The sequence below is a fragment of the Astatotilapia calliptera genome, chromosome 23, assembly GCF_900246225.1.
Source record: "Astatotilapia calliptera chromosome 23, fAstCal1.2, whole genome shotgun sequence".
NCBI classification, from domain to species: Eukaryota; Metazoa; Chordata; class Actinopteri; order Cichliformes; family Cichlidae; genus Astatotilapia; species Astatotilapia calliptera.
This window is the reverse complement of record NC_039323.1, coordinates 32531049-32553417: the sequence shown is the minus strand read 5'-3', so window position 1 is coordinate 32553417 and position 22369 is coordinate 32531049. Positions and strand designations below refer to the sequence as shown.

The 22369-nt window shown below is 40.9% G+C and overlaps 1 protein-coding gene across 7 annotated transcripts in view; it reads right to left on the bottom strand.

Moving 5' to 3' along the window:
* Positions 1–2035: 2035 nt before the first annotated feature.
* The window catches only part of zranb3 (zinc finger, RAN-binding domain containing 3), a 135633-nt gene continuing 115299 nt past the window's right edge, over positions 2036–22369 (bottom strand). For all 7 annotated transcript variants that reach the window (XM_026158746.1, XM_026158745.1, XM_026158744.1 and 4 more), the window contains exons 18-22: positions 14634–14774; positions 9858–10019; positions 8888–9080; positions 3276–3407; positions 2036–2602 (exon numbers count right to left, since the gene is read on the bottom strand). In XM_026158746.1, coding sequence (XP_026014531.1) covers positions 2495–2602; positions 3276–3407; positions 8888–9080; positions 9858–10019; positions 14634–14774 — 736 coding nt within the window. In that variant the 3' untranslated portion in view covers positions 2036–2494. The remainder of the gene's footprint in view (positions 2603–3275; positions 3408–8887; positions 9081–9857; positions 10020–14633; positions 14775–22369) is intronic.

The following is a 22369-nucleotide window of genomic DNA, read 5'->3' as shown; positions in this document are numbered from 1 at the left end:
ATAGGCTGAGAGAAGTTGGGGGGGGCTGTCAGAAAAATTTAAAACTTTCCTGCGACGGCAGAATGTGCTGAGTTAGGCGTTTGACACGGCTGACAGACAGGCAAATCGTGACATGACGACACCCTAAAACGCCGACGGTGGAGCCTCAGAGCGGAGAGGGGAGGTAAAACCGCGCTGCGGAGGAATGCGAGGGCCTCGTTCTCGCAGGAGGCTGCTGGTATTGATTGGAGTTTCTGATGTCTGTCTAGATCATTGTATAACTCTCACAAGAACAGATTCAATATTCCCAACATGGCTGAACCTAAAGCCTTGTTTCCATAGTAACTCTGCTCTCTGTCTCTAAACATAGCCCTCCTGACTGACTTTAGCTCTGCTCAGATCATCAAGCACAGCTGAAGAGGAGGTAGATGCGTGGACATGGACGATAATGTTCCTGACTTGAGGCGATGAAACGATTTGCGAGCTTGTCGGAACGGCCGACGGCTCGCTGTATTTACAGTCCAAACCGGTTACAGCGCCAGAGCGGGAGAAGAAGAAACGAAACAAGGTGAAAAGAGGTTTCTCATTCCATCAGAGAGTGCTCATCCATCTTTCATAAAGAAAAAAAAAAGATTTACAAGGCGACACTTGTTGATCGCACCAATGAGGACACCTGGGTGTGTTTGCTGCTGTAGAGTTTTAATCACAAAGCTCGCAATTCATCTCTGAGCTGCTACTTTTCACCAACTTTGCAAAATCTTAAAATAGCAGCATCTCTCTAAACAACCTGCTCCATTTCAGCCTCGAGCAAAAAAAAAAAAAAAAAGGGAAGGGGGCGTCATAAATCAAAACTACCGCACTTGTGACGGTTCGGGGACGAGAGGGGAGTTGGCTGAATTTGCATTTGATGCAGACGTCACTGCACTTTTCTTTAAGGTAAATCTCCACTACTAGATCTTCCAACGTAATGGTGTCCAGTGGGACGCAGATGAGAGCATCTGAAAGCTAGGCAGAATCTTTAAAGGCCTTGTATCCTCATCTGTCACGGCAAATGGGACTTCTGATACTTCACACAGTGCGTCTTTATGTAAACTGAATAAACACCTTTACATGTGCAAACTGCACCAAACCTTTAAAGGGGGCCTATTTTGCTTTTCCTCTTCTGTTTCTCTCGTTTGTTTTTTTGTCTTGCAGTTAGGGTCTAGTGGCTTTGCACAGTTCAAAATAATCTATATTTATCCTTCCCACTGGTTTTGCCCATCGGCTCATCTGCTGCCTGAAACAAGCCGTTTTAGATAACTTCTCTCCATATACAGTATAAAAGATGGACATTACTCATTTGGTCGTGATGTCCCAAGCTAAGCCTGCCTATGACTAGCTATTTAGCTCCTCCTTTCTGACTCATATATCCATTAAAATTTATAAAATGGACCTAATCTTCTGTTCAATACGACCTAAAAATGAGTTACTAAGCAAATAGCAAAGGGTCGAGTGACTGAGCAAAGTGTTTGGCGAGGTTATAACTGCTGGTTGTTGTCTGATGAAGTTCTATAAGACCAGAAGTGTTCATGCAAACACAGGGGTCAAGGATTGTACGTGCATTATTTATACTGTCTTCTCTTTCCCTTTAAGCTGACTATCTCCTGATTGGCTGCCCCTCTTGAACAGGTGGGTTGAGTTTCTGTGACCATAGTCGTGTAGCTGAGATAACACCACGTATATCAACTCTCAAAGAAAAGAGCAGAAAGAAAACATCTAAAAAGTGGCTGTTTATCTGAAGCCTGAACTTTTGGAACTTTGCACATTTTCTAACCACTTTGGTAATGTTTAATATGAGCATCCAGGACTGTAACTGGGGATACACCAGTCTAACTTTTTCCACTTCTAATACCACACTGATACCTTGGCCTCAGGTATCTGCTGCTACCAGGTCCAGTGTTAAATCAATAATGTGTATTTCTCACTCTGAGGAGTGAGACAGAAGATTATCGACCTATTCATTAGAAAAGTATTAAAAGACAAATGTATTTATGCTTTAAAAAAACATTTATTTGCATTAGCGTTATTTCAACCTTGTGTAGGATTAATTACAGCACAGTGCTGTAATTTATAGTCACAGTTTCTCCTTTAATTTCCTTTAAGTTACCATGAGTGACGCAAAAGCTTCCAAACAAGTGTTAAACCAAACATAATGACAGAGAAAGAGAAACAGACCGAACTGCTGTCGCTGAAGCTCTTCAGTCGTGCCAACTCACTTGTACGCATATTAAGACAAACTGGTGTTGCTGTAGCGAAACACTTTGAACTACTGTTGCTTTGCTGTTAGCTGACTGCTGGAAGTTAGCAGATTGCTGCCGATGCGTGGGGTAGTAAACACAAAACATGATAGACCTGAAGAGCATAGCTAAGCCCTGTCACGGATGTCTGATCTAGCTTTTGGTGTCAGGCTATCTGATCCAAGTATTGGATCGCTCTATCCCTAACTGACAATAAGTGAAAGCGTAACAGGTCCCAGCTAATTGTTTTCTTTCCGAACGAAGAACCTGCTGATGTCTGACGAAACCTTGGAAGCTGCAGCACTCTTCCTGCTCTGGCTTCGTTCTTTGGCTTGCTGAGCTGTTCTCTGTGGAGAAAAATGGAACATGATGTAAGAGGTTACATCTGCAGTCAGCACAGAAAAATCAGATCGATATATCGAGCATCTCTAGATTAAAGTGTCTGAGAGGGGGCATAAACAGTGCGAGGATCCCCTTATCAGTCGCAGTGCTTTGCTTCAGTTTACATACGTCAACATGTGAAGCGTTTCCTTCCAAGCTGACAGAAAAAAGCATTCTGGTGTGAAAGCAAAGCACATTTCAGCTCACGGTGAAAGCTGTGTCTTATTTTGAAAAGTTTCTTCTCAAATCAGATCTGCTTTTAAGAAGTGGCTGACTGAAAATATGAAATATTGAAGGAGTGCAAGAAGGAAGAGGCCGATATATAGCATTTTCCAACGCATGCTATACATCAAAATGTCACACAGCCACATCATGTGATGTTATTATAGGCAGTATATAGCTTTGTGAGGGATAATATGACTTTTGATCAATGTGTTTGACCATGTATCACATTACTGCCAGCACATGTGATCCTCAACATGAGTGATGGCGCTTTCTCTTTATACAGGGATAAAGGAGAGCTCCATCTGCTGTGCACCTTAAAATGTTAGACAAATTGCTTTTGCCCCCTAAGCCCTTTGGCTTTAAAAGCTGGTGCTGCGGTTGTTATGGGTGCTGTGATGCGGAGTGTGCACATACGGCTTTGTGGCAGACAGTGCAGAGTGTCTGCAGGTTGTCCAGAGAGCACTGGCCTCCTCCGCTGTAGACCGGACGGATGTGGTCAACCTGCCAGAAATCCCCTTCAACAGGAGCTCGGATCATCTCGTTCAGCTGGAAGCACACCGGAATACAACAGTGAGCGTCTCAGTACACCGGCTACCCTCGGATGTTCCCTCACACTGCTCTAAATTGCCTAAAACAACGTTTGATAGCGCTCCCCTCCCAAACCATCCATCTATGCTAAAGTTAATTCTTTGCACTGATGTGATGTCTTTAGTAAAGCTCAGCCTTTCGCTGGGTACTACAGTGACCTAAATTGTTACTTTACAGCACACACAGGCACAGACAAATCATTCATATTAAACAAATCTCTGCACTGCGGGGACATTTCTGCAATGCGCCTCACAATAAAAGAAGATAAAAAACAGTCTCAAGCCAAAAAAACGCATCCCAGCAGAGAACATAACTGGCAAAATCCAGGAAATAATGAAGGCAAACTGCAGGAAAGGGCCTCTGATGGAAGTTTATTATGCTGAGATTAATGTAAGCCTGTGTGATTGTGAGGATAAGACCAGCTGATGAAAACATCATTTGTGCCGAATTGATGACAGCAAACTTTGACCTCATGCTATCCATCACCGTTTGCTGCCTCAGGTACAGCTGTATAAATCACCAAAATGTTTGTGGCCTACATTACGGGCAGCTGGAGGGAAACTTAATCAGGGAGAGCTCGCAAGCCTGCCTGACAGAAATTAGGTTAAAAATACCGCTGGGAATATCGTGCTACAGTTAAGGTGCACACTCCTAAATGCCTCAACTTTTTGTGACTTTTAAAAAAAAATTCTGCTAATTACATTTTAAAGCACATTTTTCACTAGATTTAGAGGAGGAGAGTTTTCCTCATACAAGGAAAACTTACATAATGAGTAAGTTTGTAAGTAAGATTAAAAAAAATGCATTTGCAATATCCTGAGTAGTATTTCAGGTGAGCTTCTGTTTTAATTGCTCTTTTTTTTTTATATGTTTAACTTGTTAAGGTGATAGTCGACACAGTCACAGTTTTATCAGTTAAACTGATGTCTTTGGAGGCAAAGGAGAAGGAGTAGAAACACAGACACAATATAAATACACAGTTCAATTCCTTTGACTACTACAGAAAATACAGCAAGACACCAGTGTTTTGCTAATAAGGGAATACTGTTTCCATGAAAGGGTGTACATGATCTGCAACAATGCTTAGGTAGGCGGTACATGTAAAAGCGATCCACATGGATGCAGGACCCAAGGTTTCCCAGCAGAACATTGCCCAAAGGACCACACTGCCTCCACTGGCTTAGCTTCTTAGCTCCCAGGCAAGTAACGTACGTTCACCTGACCATCCACGTGATGTAAAAGATTATTCTTTTTTAAAATAATCTATACCAGTCAACAGTAGCAGAAGTTGTTGTTGAACGTCTGAGTTGTAACAGAAATAAGTCAAAGCTAATGAGTAACTAGCTGAACCATTTGAAGACCTGTAGTGCTTCTTTGTAAAAATGTACTGAGGCCCACTGGACACAGTGTGGATTCACTAGCAGATAATACTGTTGTGAATCTGAAATTTATTTTATGAAGAAAATATAAAAAGGAAAAAAAAGTGGAGAAAACAGAAAGCAAGAATGGGAAGATGACAGAGAATAGAGACAAAAAGAAAAAAGAGAGCAAGCAAGTGGAGGAGCTTAAGACAATAGAGAGAGAGAATCCTGGTGGGAAGAGTTCAGGGCCAGAAATCTATTTTCCTACTTTGAGAACTACTCTGCCGACATTAAGGCAGGGAGCTGGAATTGATCCCAACAGATTTAAAGAACAGGCCTGCTCACAGGGCCAGAGTTCAGATCTCTCTCTTACACACTCTCACACAAGCTCTCACACATTCGAGTCAATTGAGCCTGCTTTTGTGCCAAAAGCATGCACTTTGGTGCACCTTACCTCACTACTGCACACTTACACACATACTGAAGCTCCTCTCACAAGCACCTAAAGGCTTTAACACATCCTGAAAATCCACACGCGCATCAAAATACCATTACAGCCACACCTGTTACACACATGCACGCCAAAAAGAGAGCCCAAGCTACAAACATAGACACATATAACCATTCTCACTCTCTCACTCTCACTCACTCACACACACACACACACACACACACACACACACACACACACACACACACACACACACACACGTACCAAACCCCCCCAGTATGAACCAAAGAGTGAGCCTATAATCTCAAGGCTTCTCCACCACTGGTGTCTTATCATGTGGCTGAGTTTGTTTCCTCTAAAGCTCGGTGCATCGATCGGCGCTGATGCTTCTGCCGGCGGCACTGGAAAGAGGGGAGGAGGAGTGAGTGTGTGTTTGTGTGTGTGGGGGGGGGTGGCTTTGCAGGATAACAGCCAACCAAATCAAATAGGCTTACTGGTCGAGGCCTGGCACTGGGAAAAAAAAAATCAATGGGCCCAGCAATCCATTTACTGGGAGCTGGCCCCTTGGAGTGCAGATCAACCTGCGTGTGTGTGTGTGAGTAGATGCATATGTGCGTAGGTGGGTGGGATGGGGAGTACAGGGTGCTTTTATTTTTGCACTTACATAAACACACAAAGAACTTCTTTGTCAGTTCTTTGGCTCACATAGAGAGACTGATGTCAGTTAATGTGTGCATTTTGATGACTGTTATCTAACAAAGTTGGTACAAATTTTCAATATTGAGGAGAAAACATCCTTATATGAAAAAAAATCTTAACACCTGAAACATCCAACCACATCAAAATAAAATTCCCTCAGGTAATGTGGGTGCTAATCACCAAATGTTAGCATGCTATCATACAACTTTAAAACAACAAGCAAAACCTGTATGTATAAATGTTTTTTTAGTTCACCCACGCATTGCTTCCTGTTTAAAGGGAAAAACAGATAATTTTCAGACACTCAGTCTGTTTTTTTAATAATGAGAAGTATAATGAGATTCCATGTAGTTTTAGTTTGTATTAAATATTTGCATGTATAAAAATGATCATGATCATCATGATGTAAAATCTAAAAACATCAATTAAAACATAGCAGAATCAATCCCATTCTGCTTTCCTCTCAGATAAAAGTAAGGCTTTCTTGCCATTTTCGCACTTCCTGTATATTACTGGCTTTTATTGGTCTCATTTGGCTATTGTCTCTGGAAGCAGGATTAACTCTGCTTGACTCAGAGACATCTTTATGGGATAAGCATTTTGAAGGCACGTCTGCGCTCAAGCTCAACTTTTTGTCCTGTTAACAATAACTTGAGCATGTCAAGCTGAGAAACCAGCAGCATTAACCCGTAACTCTGACAGGAAACTGATGGGAGAGATTGTGTTAGACAATCTGCCGCTGGGTCAGCTTTCACTGCTCTGAGATCCCTTACTGTCTATGCTTTGTGGAAATGGAGCTAGCATTTGCAAGAAAACCATCAATCTGTGAATTACTGTTGTAGCAAATAAGTTTTATTGTGCAGTGTTTTTAATAAAGGTTTTTAATAATTGCTTTACCACATTAGCAAAGAAAGCCTTAAGGAAGAGGAGTGCCAGCTGCGACCATATCCGGTTTAATAAAACAGGCAAGTTTGCTTATTAAGTTTACATACTAAGTTTAACCAGCTGTTTTGCTAATATATCACCTTCCTGTTCATACACATATTTAAACGACTTTTTAAAATCAAGCTGTAGGGCTGTGTTTCTGAACTCTAATAGCTTTTCATTTAGAGACATATCGTCCTCACAGAACAGCCACAGTAAACTTTAATATTTTATGTTCAATTTACAAGTAACACTGTTTCATGTAAAGTAATATTTAGAAGACATATACAGACTATGACCCCGATTCTGAAAATGTTGGAACACTGTATAAAACACAAATTAAAAAACAGAATGCAATGATATGCAAATCTCATAAACCCATATTTTATTCAGAAAAGAACACACCAAACTATGTGTAAACTGAGAAAATGTACCCTATAAAAAAGTCATTTCCAAGTCCACAGGAACAGAATGGTTAAAAAAAGTTGGCTATGCCTACCACTGTGTAGCATCACTTTATTTAGACAAAAGCCTGCACATATCTGGCAACTGAGGAGACCAGATGCTGGACTTCTGGGAGAAGATTGTTGTCCCATTATTGTCGGATATTGGATTCTGGCTCCTCAGTATTCTTGAGCCTTCTTTTCTGTATTTTTCATTTTATTATACACCAAATGTTTCAGTTAGTGAAAAGTTTGAACTGCAGGCAGGCAAATCGGTTTACCATGCTGTTGTAATAGCATGCAGCTTAACATTGTCTAGCTAAAATACACAAGACCTTCCCTGGAAAAGACGTAGTCTGGGTGGGAGTATAGTTTGTTGTCTACAAACTGTATATATGTTTAAGCATCAGTGTGTCTTTCCATATGTGGAAGATGCCAATTCCATAGGCACTAATGTACCCCATACCATCAGAGATGCAGGCTTTTGATATGAGCCCTTATAACAAGCTCGATTGGTCTCTCTCCTGTTCAATCCTGGCGATGTGGTGCCATGTTTCTCATGTTTTTCCCAGTTTTCAAATTTTATTCCATTTTAAATAAGAGAAGACAGCACCATTTCTGCATCATGTTAACATTTAGCTTCTTCTTTGCACGATAGTATTTTAACTGGCACGAGGAACTGTATCCACAGAGAATGAATTCTTGAAGTGGTCTTGCAGTGATTTCCATACCTGTTTGTAATGCAGCCTCCTGAGTGCGCGGAAATCCCGGACATCCAATGCTGATTTTTGATCTAGTTTCTTGCATACAGAGATTTCTCCAAACTTATTCTTATTCTGGTAAACTGGTGTTCAAAGTCTTTGCAAATTTACATTGAGGATTCTTAATCTGAAATTGTTCCACAATCTGCAAACAGTTTGCAGAGCTCTACCTCTCCTACATGCTCCTTTTAGTACCCTTTCGTCTTACTGACCTGTTGCTCATCAACCTAATTAGTTGACATCAAATTAAACCCAGCCAATATTTTTGGAAGATTAAATTGTCAAACTTGAAACATTTGGTATAATTTCTATATTCTAGTGTGAATAAAATCTGGGTTTTTGAGATTTGCAAATCATTGCATTCTGTTTGTATTTACATTTTCTATAGCATCCAAACTTTTTTTGGAATTGGGATTGGGACAGCTTTTCAGTCAGGAAGAAGTGCAGAAAGGTGAAGCCACCCAGGAAAAGTAAATCAAGCTGCAGCGGGCTGTCAGCTTGTGTAAACGAATAAAACACAATCGCCTTTCTGTAAAAGTTGCTGTGCGCCACTGTGGCCACTCCTTTGGTTGTATAAAGGTCTACAGGAAAGAAATATGACATAAAAAAGACAGAAACAGTGGTGTGGAGTTGAATTTCACATTGACACAACTTGCCTCGTTGCACTGACTGACCACCATAGTTAATGGCTGTTTGGCACTTGAAAAAAAAAAAGTTTCTTCAGCTCATTGGTGGAGTTTTCCTGAAACATGGATGAGAGACAAATACGAAACAGTGCCTCCTCTGCTCTATGTCCCACCTGTTTGAGTGGCAGCTGGGTGAGCCAAGTGTTCTCCAGGATCTCCTTTCGCTGGGAGGGTGGAGCATCACGAACCTTAATGAACAGGTCATGGGCGTGGAGGCCGCAGTGCTGACAGATGCCGCGCTCTGCCTCCAACACCTGAGACCGCATGTAAGTCTGGCTGGAGCGCAACTGGAACTCCTCCTGACACCTGTGGGTCAAAGCACATAGAAACATCTGCACTACAGAAAGAAACTTGTGATTAAATTCTTTCTATTTTAAAAATCATTCACATAGAAAGTTTTTCTCATGTTGGTTAAAAAACAGAAGCTGGCTTTTGAAAACCATTTAATCGAATTAAGACTGCCAGGAAAAGGTGCAGCATCTCCAGAAAAACTAAACCGAAATAGGTTTGCTTTAGATTTTCCATAAAAAACTTTTATTTTACATTGGTAATGGTATCAAGTTTGGTAAAGACCAAATTTGACTGATTCCCCCCCAAAAAATTTACAGGAAAAGATTTGGAAAAAGACCATTATAGATGCAAGAGTTGAAGTCTAATCTATTTTAGTCTTGAGCAAACAGTATTCTTTCTACAAAGAAAGTAAACAACAGGGTGAAGTCAACATTGTACTGCTGTGTTTCTGAGTTTGTTTTGCACACAAACTCTTAAAGCTCTGAATATAATTGAATTTTTTGGTGCCAGATGGGTGGGCTTCTGCGCAGAGGACAATGAGTACAGGGAAGTTTGGGGGGAAAAAACCTCTCAAACTGTGTGAAAGTTGATTTAATATGTTTTTGTTTGGCTGACATCTAATCAAAGACACTGCTGTTGCAGTAGACCTCGCACATCAGGTGCACTGAGATCTATATTATCTACAAATCTGCTCCAGAACTTTTTGAGCAATTCTCAAGTTATTACAAGTTGGAAATGTCCAGTTTAGCCCGTAGCTTTTCCTCTAACTGTATGTAGTTAGTGTTGCAATACCTGTGGCTGCAGAATCGAGTGTCCCACGCTCCACCTGTGGTAGAGCAGGGCTGCTGGCAGGAGAGACACAGAGGGACACCCTGACTGTCCACAGCCTGCAGGTAGCTGGACTCTGTTGATGACTGTGCATCTGATGTCCTACAGGACTGATTGTCCTGCCTGCTGTGAGAGAGACAGAGAAAGGGGAAACATAGTCGGGAGTGAAGAAGTGGTAGATGGTAACTTCAGACCAAAAAGACATCATTCTCAAATTCTCAACAGACGGTTGTATGTTTGTAAGTCAGATGTGGTACTGAAGGACTTCAATGTCCAAACACCAGATTTGCTAACATGTTGCTCCAGCACAAACTGAGCTTTGGTGTAAAAGGAGTGCAATGACACGACTGTGAGTAAAAAGTGAGAACTCAAAGGTTTATGTGACTGTTGCATATGAACGTCACGGAGTTCTTTTTTCAAAGCGCAAACTATAGGGAGAATAATATTTAAATCATGTGCACAAACTGATTTGCAACTTGCACTTTGCTGATAATTGAGCTAATATTTAACGCAGATAAAAAGCATGTCTCAATTTCTGAACTTGATATGGCTGCAGAGGATACGTAGACGTAAAGACGTAAAACCGTATAGATGACCCAGCCAGCTGAATTCTAAATTTGCTCAGTGAACTCAAAGATGACCTGGATCCTCCAACCTAAGGGAGTCACGCAATACCAGCAGCAACAAAACTTCTTACACTCATTTACATTAATGAACTGAAAAACTTCCCTTAATAAAGGAAAAAAAAACTTTCTTTAATGCAGTTTTATTACACTAGAATTTCAGGACCATGGACAGCGCACGAGGTTTTCGCCTGATCTCGTGAGATCTAACACATGACTGTTTTTAGCTGCACATACTTTGACTCTCCATGAGTTACATATCACAGATATGTTATCTATATGGAAGTTGTCTTAATACAAGAACGCTACAGAACACAAGGCTAAAATACTGCTGTGCAGTTTACAGTCCTAGATCAGAGCCTGTCTGAATGACTCGAGCCTGTTTCCATTCAAACGACTGTCTGCCAGATTATCACCATAGGCCTACATTTAACATACACGCGTATCCCCTGTATTTATATGGTTTTCTGATTTGTTGTGTGCCTGTCCTGTTAGTAAATTACCTGCAGCTGGATATCATCTCTTAGTTTGCGAGTTTGCAAAACTAACCACACCTACCAGCACCATGCCCTGTATTTTTAAAGAGCGGAGCATTTTATCTATATCACAACAGTCATCTCAAGGAGCTTTATATTTCATGGTGAGCTCAGCAGAGAGAGAGCCCCTATGATTTCAAACGATGATGATGATGAGAAAGCACTTGGCGACAGCGGGGAAGACGAGTTTTCATCTTAATTTTTCAGGTGACCTCAGGCGAAAGTAGAAAACACGGCGAAGAGGAGCACAATAAAACGTCAAAGTCAAACAGGTAAGTTGAGGCCAGGCATCCCAAATCTCAACAAAAACAATACAAATGAATTTGTTATAAAAATAGTTCCCATTGATGAAGGTTTTATTCTTTTCAACAACGACATTAAAAAGATTCACAACAGCTTCTTTCATTAAACACCGTGTTTAATGTGTAGCCACTGACCTTGAATCTGAACATGCAGTAGTGTGCAAAAGTCTTAAGACACCTCCTCTCACTTGTTTATAGTTTGCGTCATATTTTAAAGCGCCCTTGAGCAATAGTTCCCCACATTTGTTTCTTTGGATGCTTCATCACTGATTATCGGTCCTTGTGCGTGAACATTTTCACAGGAATACTTTTTTGCCCACTTTTTGTAAGTATAAAAAAAACACCTAATGGCATGAACCACTGCTAACTTAGCAAAGAAGCGATTTTAAATTGTAGCTTTAGGCACTTTTTCACTAGCAGCCTGTCACAAAAACACATCATTTGTTCTCATTTCTTTAGATGATTCTACTAAAAATACTAAAGATAACACAGTCTGACGTGCATAAAATTGTATTTTTTGCACCACCAAGCAGACTCCCAAAGAGCTATTAGCTGAAAACTTGGCATATCTCGGCTTGGTGTGTCCTTAAAAAAATATGGATCCAAGACAAGGAGGGGACATGAGAAGAAATGTCACACCTTTCTCTAGTAGGCAAGCAGTATCGAAAAGCCATTTGTGTGTAAAAAACAGAAAAAAATCTAACTAATCGACTAAGACCTGAGAGATGCATGTGGCCCTTCAGTTCTACTGCTCACTGAAGCCTTATCAGAAGTGATTTCAGTGGTACAGTGGCTGTCAAGAAGACATTATTAACGAAGGGAAACAGGGAGAAAAATCTGTAGCAACAAGTCTGATGTTGTGATTAATCCAAATTTGAATTTTTTGGTTTACCTGCTCTCCAAAAAAGACTTCAGGAATGTCCTTCAAGAAGCCAGGAGAACTATTCCTGATGGCTAATTAAAGAAATGACAAGAAAGCTGCCAATGAGAGTTCAGGCTGTGTTGAAGCATAAAGGTGGTCATACCATGTATTCACTTTCAAGCTCATTAGAACTGTACAAACTCTGTTTTTGCCTTATATTCAGGATTTTCGTGTATTTTTGCACATTTTTATAACTCGCTGCACCCATGTATAAAGAAATGAGGGATCAGTCAAGACATTACCCTGTAAACCTGATCTAAATTAAACAAAGCTCACTTTCTTCTACAAACTGCAAATACATTTCAGTGTAAATATCCATGCAACAGAAATAAATCAGTTTTTTTCCTGTATATTTAGTATATTACAATGCTCTATCTGCAAAACATTTCTAGTATGTGTATCTGCGTGCATGTCCGTCTGGCAGAAGACAGCAAATCTGGGCATTTGCCATGTAGTCCCAGCAGGGTGCTAGAGCCACGTTGGAGGGGACAGATGGACTAAATTCTCTTTCCCCATGGTTTACAATTCAGAGAGACAGCAAGAGGAACAAAGAGCCAGAGTGACAGAGCACTACAGAAGGAAATTTAATCATTGAAATAGAGAAGAGAACCTTCTAAAAAGGGAACCTTGCTGTTTCAAAGTTGAGAATATACCAAAAACTGGAAGTATCATGGGACAAATGGTGTGCCAGCAAAGTCTAGTCGATGAAAGAGAGACACAAATAGACTTTTTACTTGTGTGTCCAAACTGAGAATAGTGAAAACATCCAGAAAAGCCAGAAATATGTCTTTTAGAAACTGTAAAACATCAATGCATTTGCCAAAAAATGCATGTGAATCAAAAATGTAGGTTTATAGATGTAGAATGTTTACCACCTTGGCTCATCTCTGGTGCTCTATACCGAAAGAAACCAAAGGCACCAACGAGATCTGACACTGGTACGTCCAGCTGTTAATCGAGATTCTTATTTTCCACATTTTAGCATGTTGCTTTCATGTGGATAGCAATATAAAGACTGTTTCCCTTCAAAATGGACACTAGTGACATATGCTGCATGGCAGGATTTCCTTTTTAGCCCACGCCCAGGCATAGGTGGCACACTTTAAGATTAACTGATACCTTCAATACCAGACATGCGCTTGTTTTAAACGGATGTATGTTATCAGAAATGTCTGTTTCTTTAGTTCACAGTCAGTTGTGCTTATCAGAGCAGAGTGCCATTGTATCTGTGTTTATAAACTGGACAACATTTACTTGGAAAACATTGCCAATATTTTAGAGAATGATTGCAGTCAGTCAGAGTCAGACTGCTACTGTTTGGAGACAGGTTGCCTCCCATCAGATGACTTGTGCAGATGCCTTACAATCTAAGAGCTTGCTGTCCTTTTTTTTACTCTAGTATAACTTATAGCCACAGTTCAAATGTCAAGTGATATCAGCCAGCAGGAAGTATTAGCAGGAACTGAACTGAATTTGTTGTTTTGAAGGAGCAGTTCAATATTATGTACAAGTTTTACTTGAATGCTTAAATAGATAACAGTGATGGATGTCAATCTTCCTACTTTATGAAAACATGGATTCTCCTCATCCCTCCAACCACACGCCACAGTTAGTTGGACGGATGGATGCCATTTCTATTCTAGCTACTAGCATATTAGCACATTTTTTAAGTCAGCTTTTATAAATGGCCATTTAATGTTGTTACCATGCTGCCTTTTACCGTGTTTATTCACACAGCAGTGCTTGCTTCTGTCAGACACTTTATACTTCCAGACACTGCTGTATACCTCATGCAATAAAACGCTATCTATTGTCTAAAAGCACATATCCTGAACAGAGCCTTTAAGGCACTTTATAGATTATCACAGACATTTTGTATGTAACACCAGTAACTGTGTATATGTGTGAGAGCTCGTCTGTGTGTTTGCTGCAGGTTTCCATAGAGATATTGCCTCCTGGGGTGAGCTGGCCGATGCATCTCACCCAGTAGATCGTATTATGGTCTATATTTACTGTACTAACACACTCAGTGGGCCTTTGTGTCTCTCCCACAAGGCACATACAGATCTCCATGGAGACAGCTGAGGGAAAGAAAATGAAAATACTCTGAATCCTGAAGAGGAAACCATGTGGTGAGACAAACCACCTTCATGTGCAGACCTTGAAGTTTCATCTTTAAATACTACAGACAAGAACGGATCTATGAATGATCAAAATACCGTTTGTGTAGTAGACAGGAGAAACACAGTGATCAGCTAGAAATACATTTGAATTTTAGTTTCATATATTAGCAGCAAACTACTTACAGACCTGAGGACAACTTGACCTTTATGTGCGCGTTTTTTCCCTTAACAAACCTCTGTGTAGCAGGTGGTGTTAGCGAAGAGGCAGACCTCCTCTTTGTGAAGAAGTTCTCCTTTGTGACCAGTCGGACGCTGCCTCCCTCCTCCTGGGCTTTGCTCAGAGACGCCTCGGCCACGTCGTCACGACCGAGGTACCTGTGAAACGGGATAAAATGTTGCTGTGAGGTAATGGTGAATTTGTGGATGTTACATAACCAAAGCACCGGGGAGCAGTTGCAAGCAGATGAATTCATAAACTCTCTCTGGACAGCAATACAAGCAGGTATGATAGGACGCTTGAGGTTGCTCAAGCACACAAGTAATCTTAGTCATCTTTTTTTGGACTGCGGTAATCCTGGGACTCTACCACATCAATGTAACACACACATCACACCCACATAACTAGCAAAATTCTACAAATGGCCTCAGTGCAGAGCCAGATGCACTTTGATTTTTGTTTTTCTTTCTTGGCACCAAACTGTGCTTAAATGCTCAGATCCTTCCTTCCTTCCACTGCTGATTTCCTATTCTGAATGTGTGCTTATATTCTGTTTGTCTTCTTCTCCTGCTGAATCCTATTACTATTGCAGCAGCAGCAATCTAATTTCCCCACAGGAATCGTCAATCATCTAATCTAATCCATCTGCCCCGCTACTGCTTTTTATGGCCGTTGTAATACAGATGCTATGTGTGCAAGTTGAAAATTGCACTAAACTCTACATTCCAATCTATGCAGGATTAAAATGACCCTGGGATGTCAGAGTTGACACAAATACATGTGGAGAGTTGGGGAAAGAAAATCAGTGATATGTTCCTCTTGGTAGGAAAAGATTCCAGAGGCCTTGAGAGAAAAGTGACCAATCGGCAAATGCCGACTGGTCACTTTTCAGGTTTTAACAGAGGGATTGTACAACGCTGTAATGGTCTCCGCAGAGAGCAATTACCCTACCTTTTTACTCCAAGGGGAAGTCAGAGGTCAGCCTTAGCCAATAAGCAGATCGCAGCCATGCTGCTGTCAGTACTTGATGGAACTAGTACTTTACTTTACCAACCATCCACACACACAAGGAACAAACTGCTATTTTGCTTTACCAATAACATCCTGTACATACCGGGTAAATGCCTCTAGTGCCCACTCAAATACAGTCAACGTCCAACTAGAAATATTAAGCATATACATTTTTAGAATGAGTTAATTTGGTCTCATTTGCTAAACTCTGTGTAGTTGTGGCTATTTTGGAAATTATCCATCATGTAATATGTGTTGGAGACCCATGGAAGAATTTAATGTCATCAGTGTTGCAGGTGATTGGCAGTAAGCTCCTACGTCGTTCATCCACCCTCTTCTTTTTATCTAAAGTCAGGCAGGATAAGATAAACAGAGTATTCCAAGTGTTCCTAGTCTTATTTTACGTTTCTTATAGGGAATACTGAGGCACTGGGTTTGCCCCACAGTTCGTCGTGCTGTGAAAACCTTCAAAGGGAGGTATCTTGAAGGCATTTTAATCAGACGCCCAAACCACCTTAGCCGACTACTTTGAACATAGAGGAGCAACGGCTCTGAGCTCCTCACCCTGTACCTACGGCTGAGATCAGCCACCCTACAGAGGAAGCTCATTTTGCCTGTTTGTATACATGATCGTGTTCTTTTCGCCACTACCCAGAGCTCATGACTATAAGTCAGGGTTAGCTTCAGCATTGTGACTCAACTGTTTGGTTTTTGTTGATTTGGTGATTCCTATTTGCACATCTTCTCACCAGCAGTTATCCCTCTGCTTTTTTCTTCTCTTACCAGATAACCAACAAAGAGCTTGAACTGTGCTGTGCTTTCAACTATTTTGTAAAAGTCAATGAAGACAGCCCTTTAAGAAAATACAGTAGTTAAGTTAAAAAAAACAAGTCCAAAGCATCCTTTACCCCTAACACAGAAAAGCTTTCTGCTATATCAAGCAGAGAAAATAGGTTAGACTTAGTAAATGGCTCCAAGTACAGATAATGAGCTCGAGGGTTCAAAGAAGTGCGCAGAGCAAGAATTCACGTTTTTTTTTAAAAAAGGGGAAAAAAGAGATGAGGTTTCAAAAAAACAGACAGAAAGACAGCAGGCAGCTAATGGATGGTGTAGCCATTTCACAGACAATCAACTCGAGTGATGAAGCTGTTTCACTAATCGTCGAGCAGATCAATAATTAATGTTTCATCTTCAAGCGTTTGTTCTGACAGTTGTGTCAATTGTTGAACTCAGTTTGATGTAACTTCACTGCTGGCACAAGAAGTAGCCTTGTACACCGATGAAACACAATCAATAACTGGAACGTCTCCTGGAACTATAAGATATGGAAAAAATACATTTATCACCGTTTAACTAATAACAAAACATTTACTACAAGGTAAAAACAACAACAACAACAACAAAAATGGGTAAAACACACGTCTCAACTTCTTGAATTGTTAAAAACTTCTGCCGATGCCTGTTTTCATCCAATATATTTGGATATATTTAGCTCTGTGTAGGATTTGTTCTAGTTCTTTCATAAGAAAAAAAATCATTTGAATTGGTTATTGAATTCTACTTGATGGATTTCTATCCTGATTGCACGTTTTTTTCTGATTACTAATGAGACACCAGCCTCCCAGAAACACCGTGCCGGGAGGTGTTGCCACTGTTAAATTCAACTTTTAGTGTCTCTACTCGGCCCTGCAGGCTATGAAACGACATTTTTATGCAATTCCACCACCTCCATATGGACAGAATACTTTCTTAGGGAGGGAGATGGAAAGAAGGCAGAAGGGGGGAAAAAATATAAAGGAAAGATGGATGACAGGAGGCAGAAAGTGGAGGAGGGAGAGACATCAAAGAGGAGAAGTTTCTCTGGAAGCTGAGAGGAGATGAGGAAGAAGGTAAGTCTCCATCAAACACAAGAGCTTCCTTTGCTTCAAACAGTCCCAGCACAGAGGCTGGATGAAACGAGATACCTTACACTAAACTGGAGTCCAACTGCGCTTCTGGGAGAGAGTGGAGGTGTGTGTGTGTGTGTGTGTGTGTTTGCATGTTTTTATGCAGTTAGGTGCCTGGAGAGTAATTCTGTACACTAAGGTGACTGCTGCTACTTGCTGAATGAATCACATTTTCTGTTATGATCCAAACCTCTTCTACCAGTATCAGGGGGCAGCTGGGTTCACTGATGTTGTTTTCAAAATGTTTGTCAGACTGGCTCACATCTGTGAAAACCTAGGATGATTTGGACTGAATGTTCAATTATTAAAAAGTAGTTTAGTCGGCGTATTACTAAATATGTTTAAAGGTGCCGTGCGGAGGTTTTGGTTTGTAGCGGCAGTAATAAATGTGAGTCCCCCTCGCTCTTTATATTGTGCGTAAACAACTGACAGCAGTACAAATCGGTTTATGCAAAGCAATGTGCCTGCAAAGGTTAGCAAACATGGATGGAAATCATCTAAAAAATAAAATGTAAAAAATATGTCTTTGCTAATGTTTTATGAGAACATAAATACACTCGACACATTTAGAAATTCAACAGTTTGTATGAATTTCCAGAGGGTGCCGGGCATGATGAACATAAACATGAATGCATTGGTTTTTAGACTTCTGGTTGTATGGAAAGGTTTAAGGACCCTCAGCTCATTTGCTCTGCGGCCTCTGTAAACACTTTCCTGATTACTTCACAGTTTTAATTGCTAGCTTTGGGACATATTTAAATATTTATTTTGTAAATTACAGTCCTTACTAAAAGTCATAAAGGATGATAAACTAAGAACCACCAACCAGCGCTGCCGCTCACTCGTCATATCCAGTCTTAAACATCAGTTTGATAACAAATGAAATACTCAGCTTTATGTTTATCAATGGGACGTCACTACCCAACGTGTGGCAGCACAGTGGCATTATTCATCTTTTATACATAGTCCTATAACTGTGAATAAACTCCATTATCCCCATGTATATTTTACTGCTTACCTGGAGGATCTAAAACTTTCCCTACACTACAACACTTTTAACCAGGCATGAACATCTGCATGTGGCTAATCAGCTTAGCAAACATAAACACATAAATAGCACGTAAGTGCAAACATATACACTCAGGCTGATTCTCAACTCACCTCTTATTTTTATAGCAACAAAAAACTGTTCAATGTCAGTTAACCTGCACATTTTACTGCAAAAATTGGCTTACATACCTGTAGCTAGCAGCTTATAGTAATAAGGAGATTTTTCTGTTTCTCTGCCATTGTTGTTACATAATCTTCCTCCTGTGTTTGTTGTTATTTTTGTACTGCACATTTGGTGTCAGGTGGTGGTGTTTTGTGGACTTGGAGAAGGCATTCTCCCTCAAAGTCCCTCAAAGTGTTCTCTGGGTGGTGCTTCGGGAGTGTGGGGTGTCTGGCCAGTTGCTTCGAGCCATTCAATCAGGCCATAGCTGGCAATAAGACGGAATTGTTCCCAGTGGGTGTTGGACCAGTGCTGCCCTTTGTCACCGATTCTCTTCATAATTTCTATGGTCTGAATTTCTAGGTGTAGCCATGAAGTCTTCTACCTGGGCAGGCTCAGAATTACATCTCTGCTTTTTGCAGATGATCTGGCCTCTCACTTAGAGATAGGTGAGGAGTTCTGCCATTCGGGAGGGGCTCAGGGTAGAGATGCTGCTCCTCCACATCAAAAGGAGCCAGCTGAGGTAGTTTGGGCATCTGACGGTGTTCCGGGCATGTCCCACAGGGAGGAGGCCCTGATTGGGAGACCCAGGATAATATTATAGAGATTATATCTGGCCTGGGAATGCCTTGGTGTTCCCCCAAACAAGCCAGAGGAGGTGGCAGGGGGGAGAGAGGTCTGGGCTTCGCTGTTTAGGCTGTTGCCCCTGTGACTTGGCCCCAGATAAGTGAAAGAAAATTGATGGATGGACATTTGTGTCAGTTTCAGGATAGTTAGATCATCAGCTATGTAGCCTTTATCCTTTCTTGCCGCATACCACATGATGATAGCACATGCTTCTACAACCATAAAGCTAAAGGAAATGAATGGAAACTCATACTTTGCTCAAATCACATCTTTCTATACTAGACTCACTATGTTGAGTACATACTGCTGTAGTTAGCATGACACACTGAAATACTGTACATGTCATTATTGGTAAATGACTCATTTTCAGAGAACCCTATCCTGTCAAAATGTATGTATTAGACAAGTGCTTGGTGTACACAGCGTACTAAAGAAAATAAAACAACTGAGACTCACCGTTAGCTTAGATTAATAATGGGACTAGCCTGGCTCCGTCTAACAAAAAGATGACAACCAGCAGCTCTAACACCCATTAATCACAGTACTTTATCTTGTTTATTCAGTCTGTGCAAAAATCAACTATATAAACAACAACTCAAAGGGATTTTCTTTGTAGCCAGGACTAGTAACTTCCTATCTAACTGCTCAGCAGCTGGTGGCTCATAATAATAACATCATCCAACTTTCAGGAGGCAAGCAAATCAGTGAATTTCCCCAGACTATTCCTTTAATATTGCAGGTACAGGCAGTTAGAAAGCTACAGTAAATTTAAACGTGCAGCACATATTTGGTGGAGGTTGCATCAGGAATGACAAAACGCAGCGTGATTTGAACTTGATTATCTGGACACGGTTTTCTGCCGGTAGACATTTGATGCGCAGCTGCAGGGGCGCTGTTACAGTCAGGGAGTCAGCGGGTAGCTGACAGCGGACACGCGGAGGTGCAGACAGCCGCCTGGCTCGGCACAGAGGACAGACCCTGCTCAGCTGTGTGAAATCAAACTAACGAGCTGCTGCACCGGTGTGGCCCAGCTGAAGCCGCTTTGATTGATTGCTGTTCTCTGCCGGCCTCGGTCAGACAGAGCTGACAGTAACGGCCTTTTCGGTGGCAAAGATTCTCAGAGACACGTGAAGCTGCTAATTCCCATGTCAAATGTGTGTTTGAACATGAACGTGACATCAAGTATGCCATCTTTAACTCAACAAAAAAATCAGTGTGTTGGACAACTCCAAATGTTCACTGCAAAGACGAGTACTGTCAAAACAATGCTGCAAAAGAATGCAAATCTGAAAAGTCTACTTGGTATAAGCAGCACCACTCAGCCTGTGAAAATGTCTTCTGTGGCTCTGGATGAGATTTGCCAAAATTGAGGAAATAGTCCTACCTTTACTGAGTTTCAGCTTGAGACTTTAAATTTAAAACAGCAAGTCTGTATTACATACTGGGGGAGTTTGAGTTTATCACGGAGGAAGATTCTCGAGGAAAGTGCATCATCCAGTGTTTGCGTCAAATCTTTTTAAAAAAGCACTTTTGCAGTGAGTCATTGTTGGGAAAAGAAAAAAGGAAGAAAACAAATCAAAAGTTCAAATTCTAACAAGTCCATCAACTATATGCAAATGCTGTACTGAATTTGCTCGAGTACAGCTTTAATGTACGCTGCCAAGACAACACAACAAAAGTACTTTCCACATCTTAGCCAAATACAAATGCACTGAGTTTCCATCTTAGATGCTGAACATGATTTCAGTGTTGTATATACTATTATAAATATAGCGTTTCATACTAACGCACGAGCAGTTTTACTTTTCAAGTCTTCATCGAGCGATCAAAGCGAAGGCTGGAAAAGCGATTTCTTCAATTTAGTAACAATTACGCACTTTTTGCAGCTAGTTTTGAGAGAAATTCTGGACGTTCTTCCCACAAAACGGTTTTAGTTCGTCAACATTTCCGGGACGTCTTGATTGAACAGTCCTCTTCAGGTCACGTCTGAGCATCTCATTTGAGTCAAGGTCAATATTTTCATTTGGCCGTTTGATAAAAATGAATTTTCTTATTTTGTTGTTGAGTTATTTAAGTGTGCTCTTCCATCACCAAATTTGTATTCTCGCTTCATGTCGTGCTGCCCTGACATTCGCCTGTAAATCAAATCCAATTTAAAAATTCATTTGTCCTCTCAGTGATTGTAAGGCGTCCTGTAGTGTTGTAGAACATCCAAGTGGTCTTGTGCAAATTTAAAATGTGCAGTTTTTAGTGATCAGTGGTTTCCTTTATGTTGTCCGAGCATTAAGACCCATCTGGATGAAGATTTATCAAGTTGTAGAGACGGAGCTTGATTCAGGATTGCATGTTGTAGCTACAGTCCTGGTTTTCTTCCTGTAGAGCAAGGGATGTCAAACTTCAGTCCTCGAGAGCTACTGTCCTGCAGCTTTTAGATGCATCCCTACTCCAACACAGCTGAATCAAATGCTTGGATTACCTTTTCAGCTTACCATCAAGTTTGGCAAAGGCCTGATAACAAGCCATTCATTTGATTCAGGTGTGTCAGAACAAGGATGCATCTAAAAGCTGCAGGTCAGCAGCTCTTATGGACTGGAGTTGGAGACCCCTGTTGTAGAGAGTTGGTACATTCAGGTTTTTCAACCTTCTTCTGAGCTCCAGCCAATCGGTCTCAGGAATCGCAGACAATGTCAGCAACCAGACTTTGCATGTTTTTATTTAAAAAGCTGGGCACCTCTGCAGGTCCAATCTCATCTGGTTAACCGGAACACTGGACTCCAAGTAGCTCTTTTAGTCATTATCATAGAGCTCCACTTAGTTTTTCCAACATTCACTGTGAGTGATTCTGTTAAACATCTTTCAAGTCCCACTGAAATACTCCTACGCTGTAATTTTGAACTACCAAGTCTTTTGTGTTGCGCTGCTCAGCGTTTGACTGGGAGCTTGTATATAATAATACATT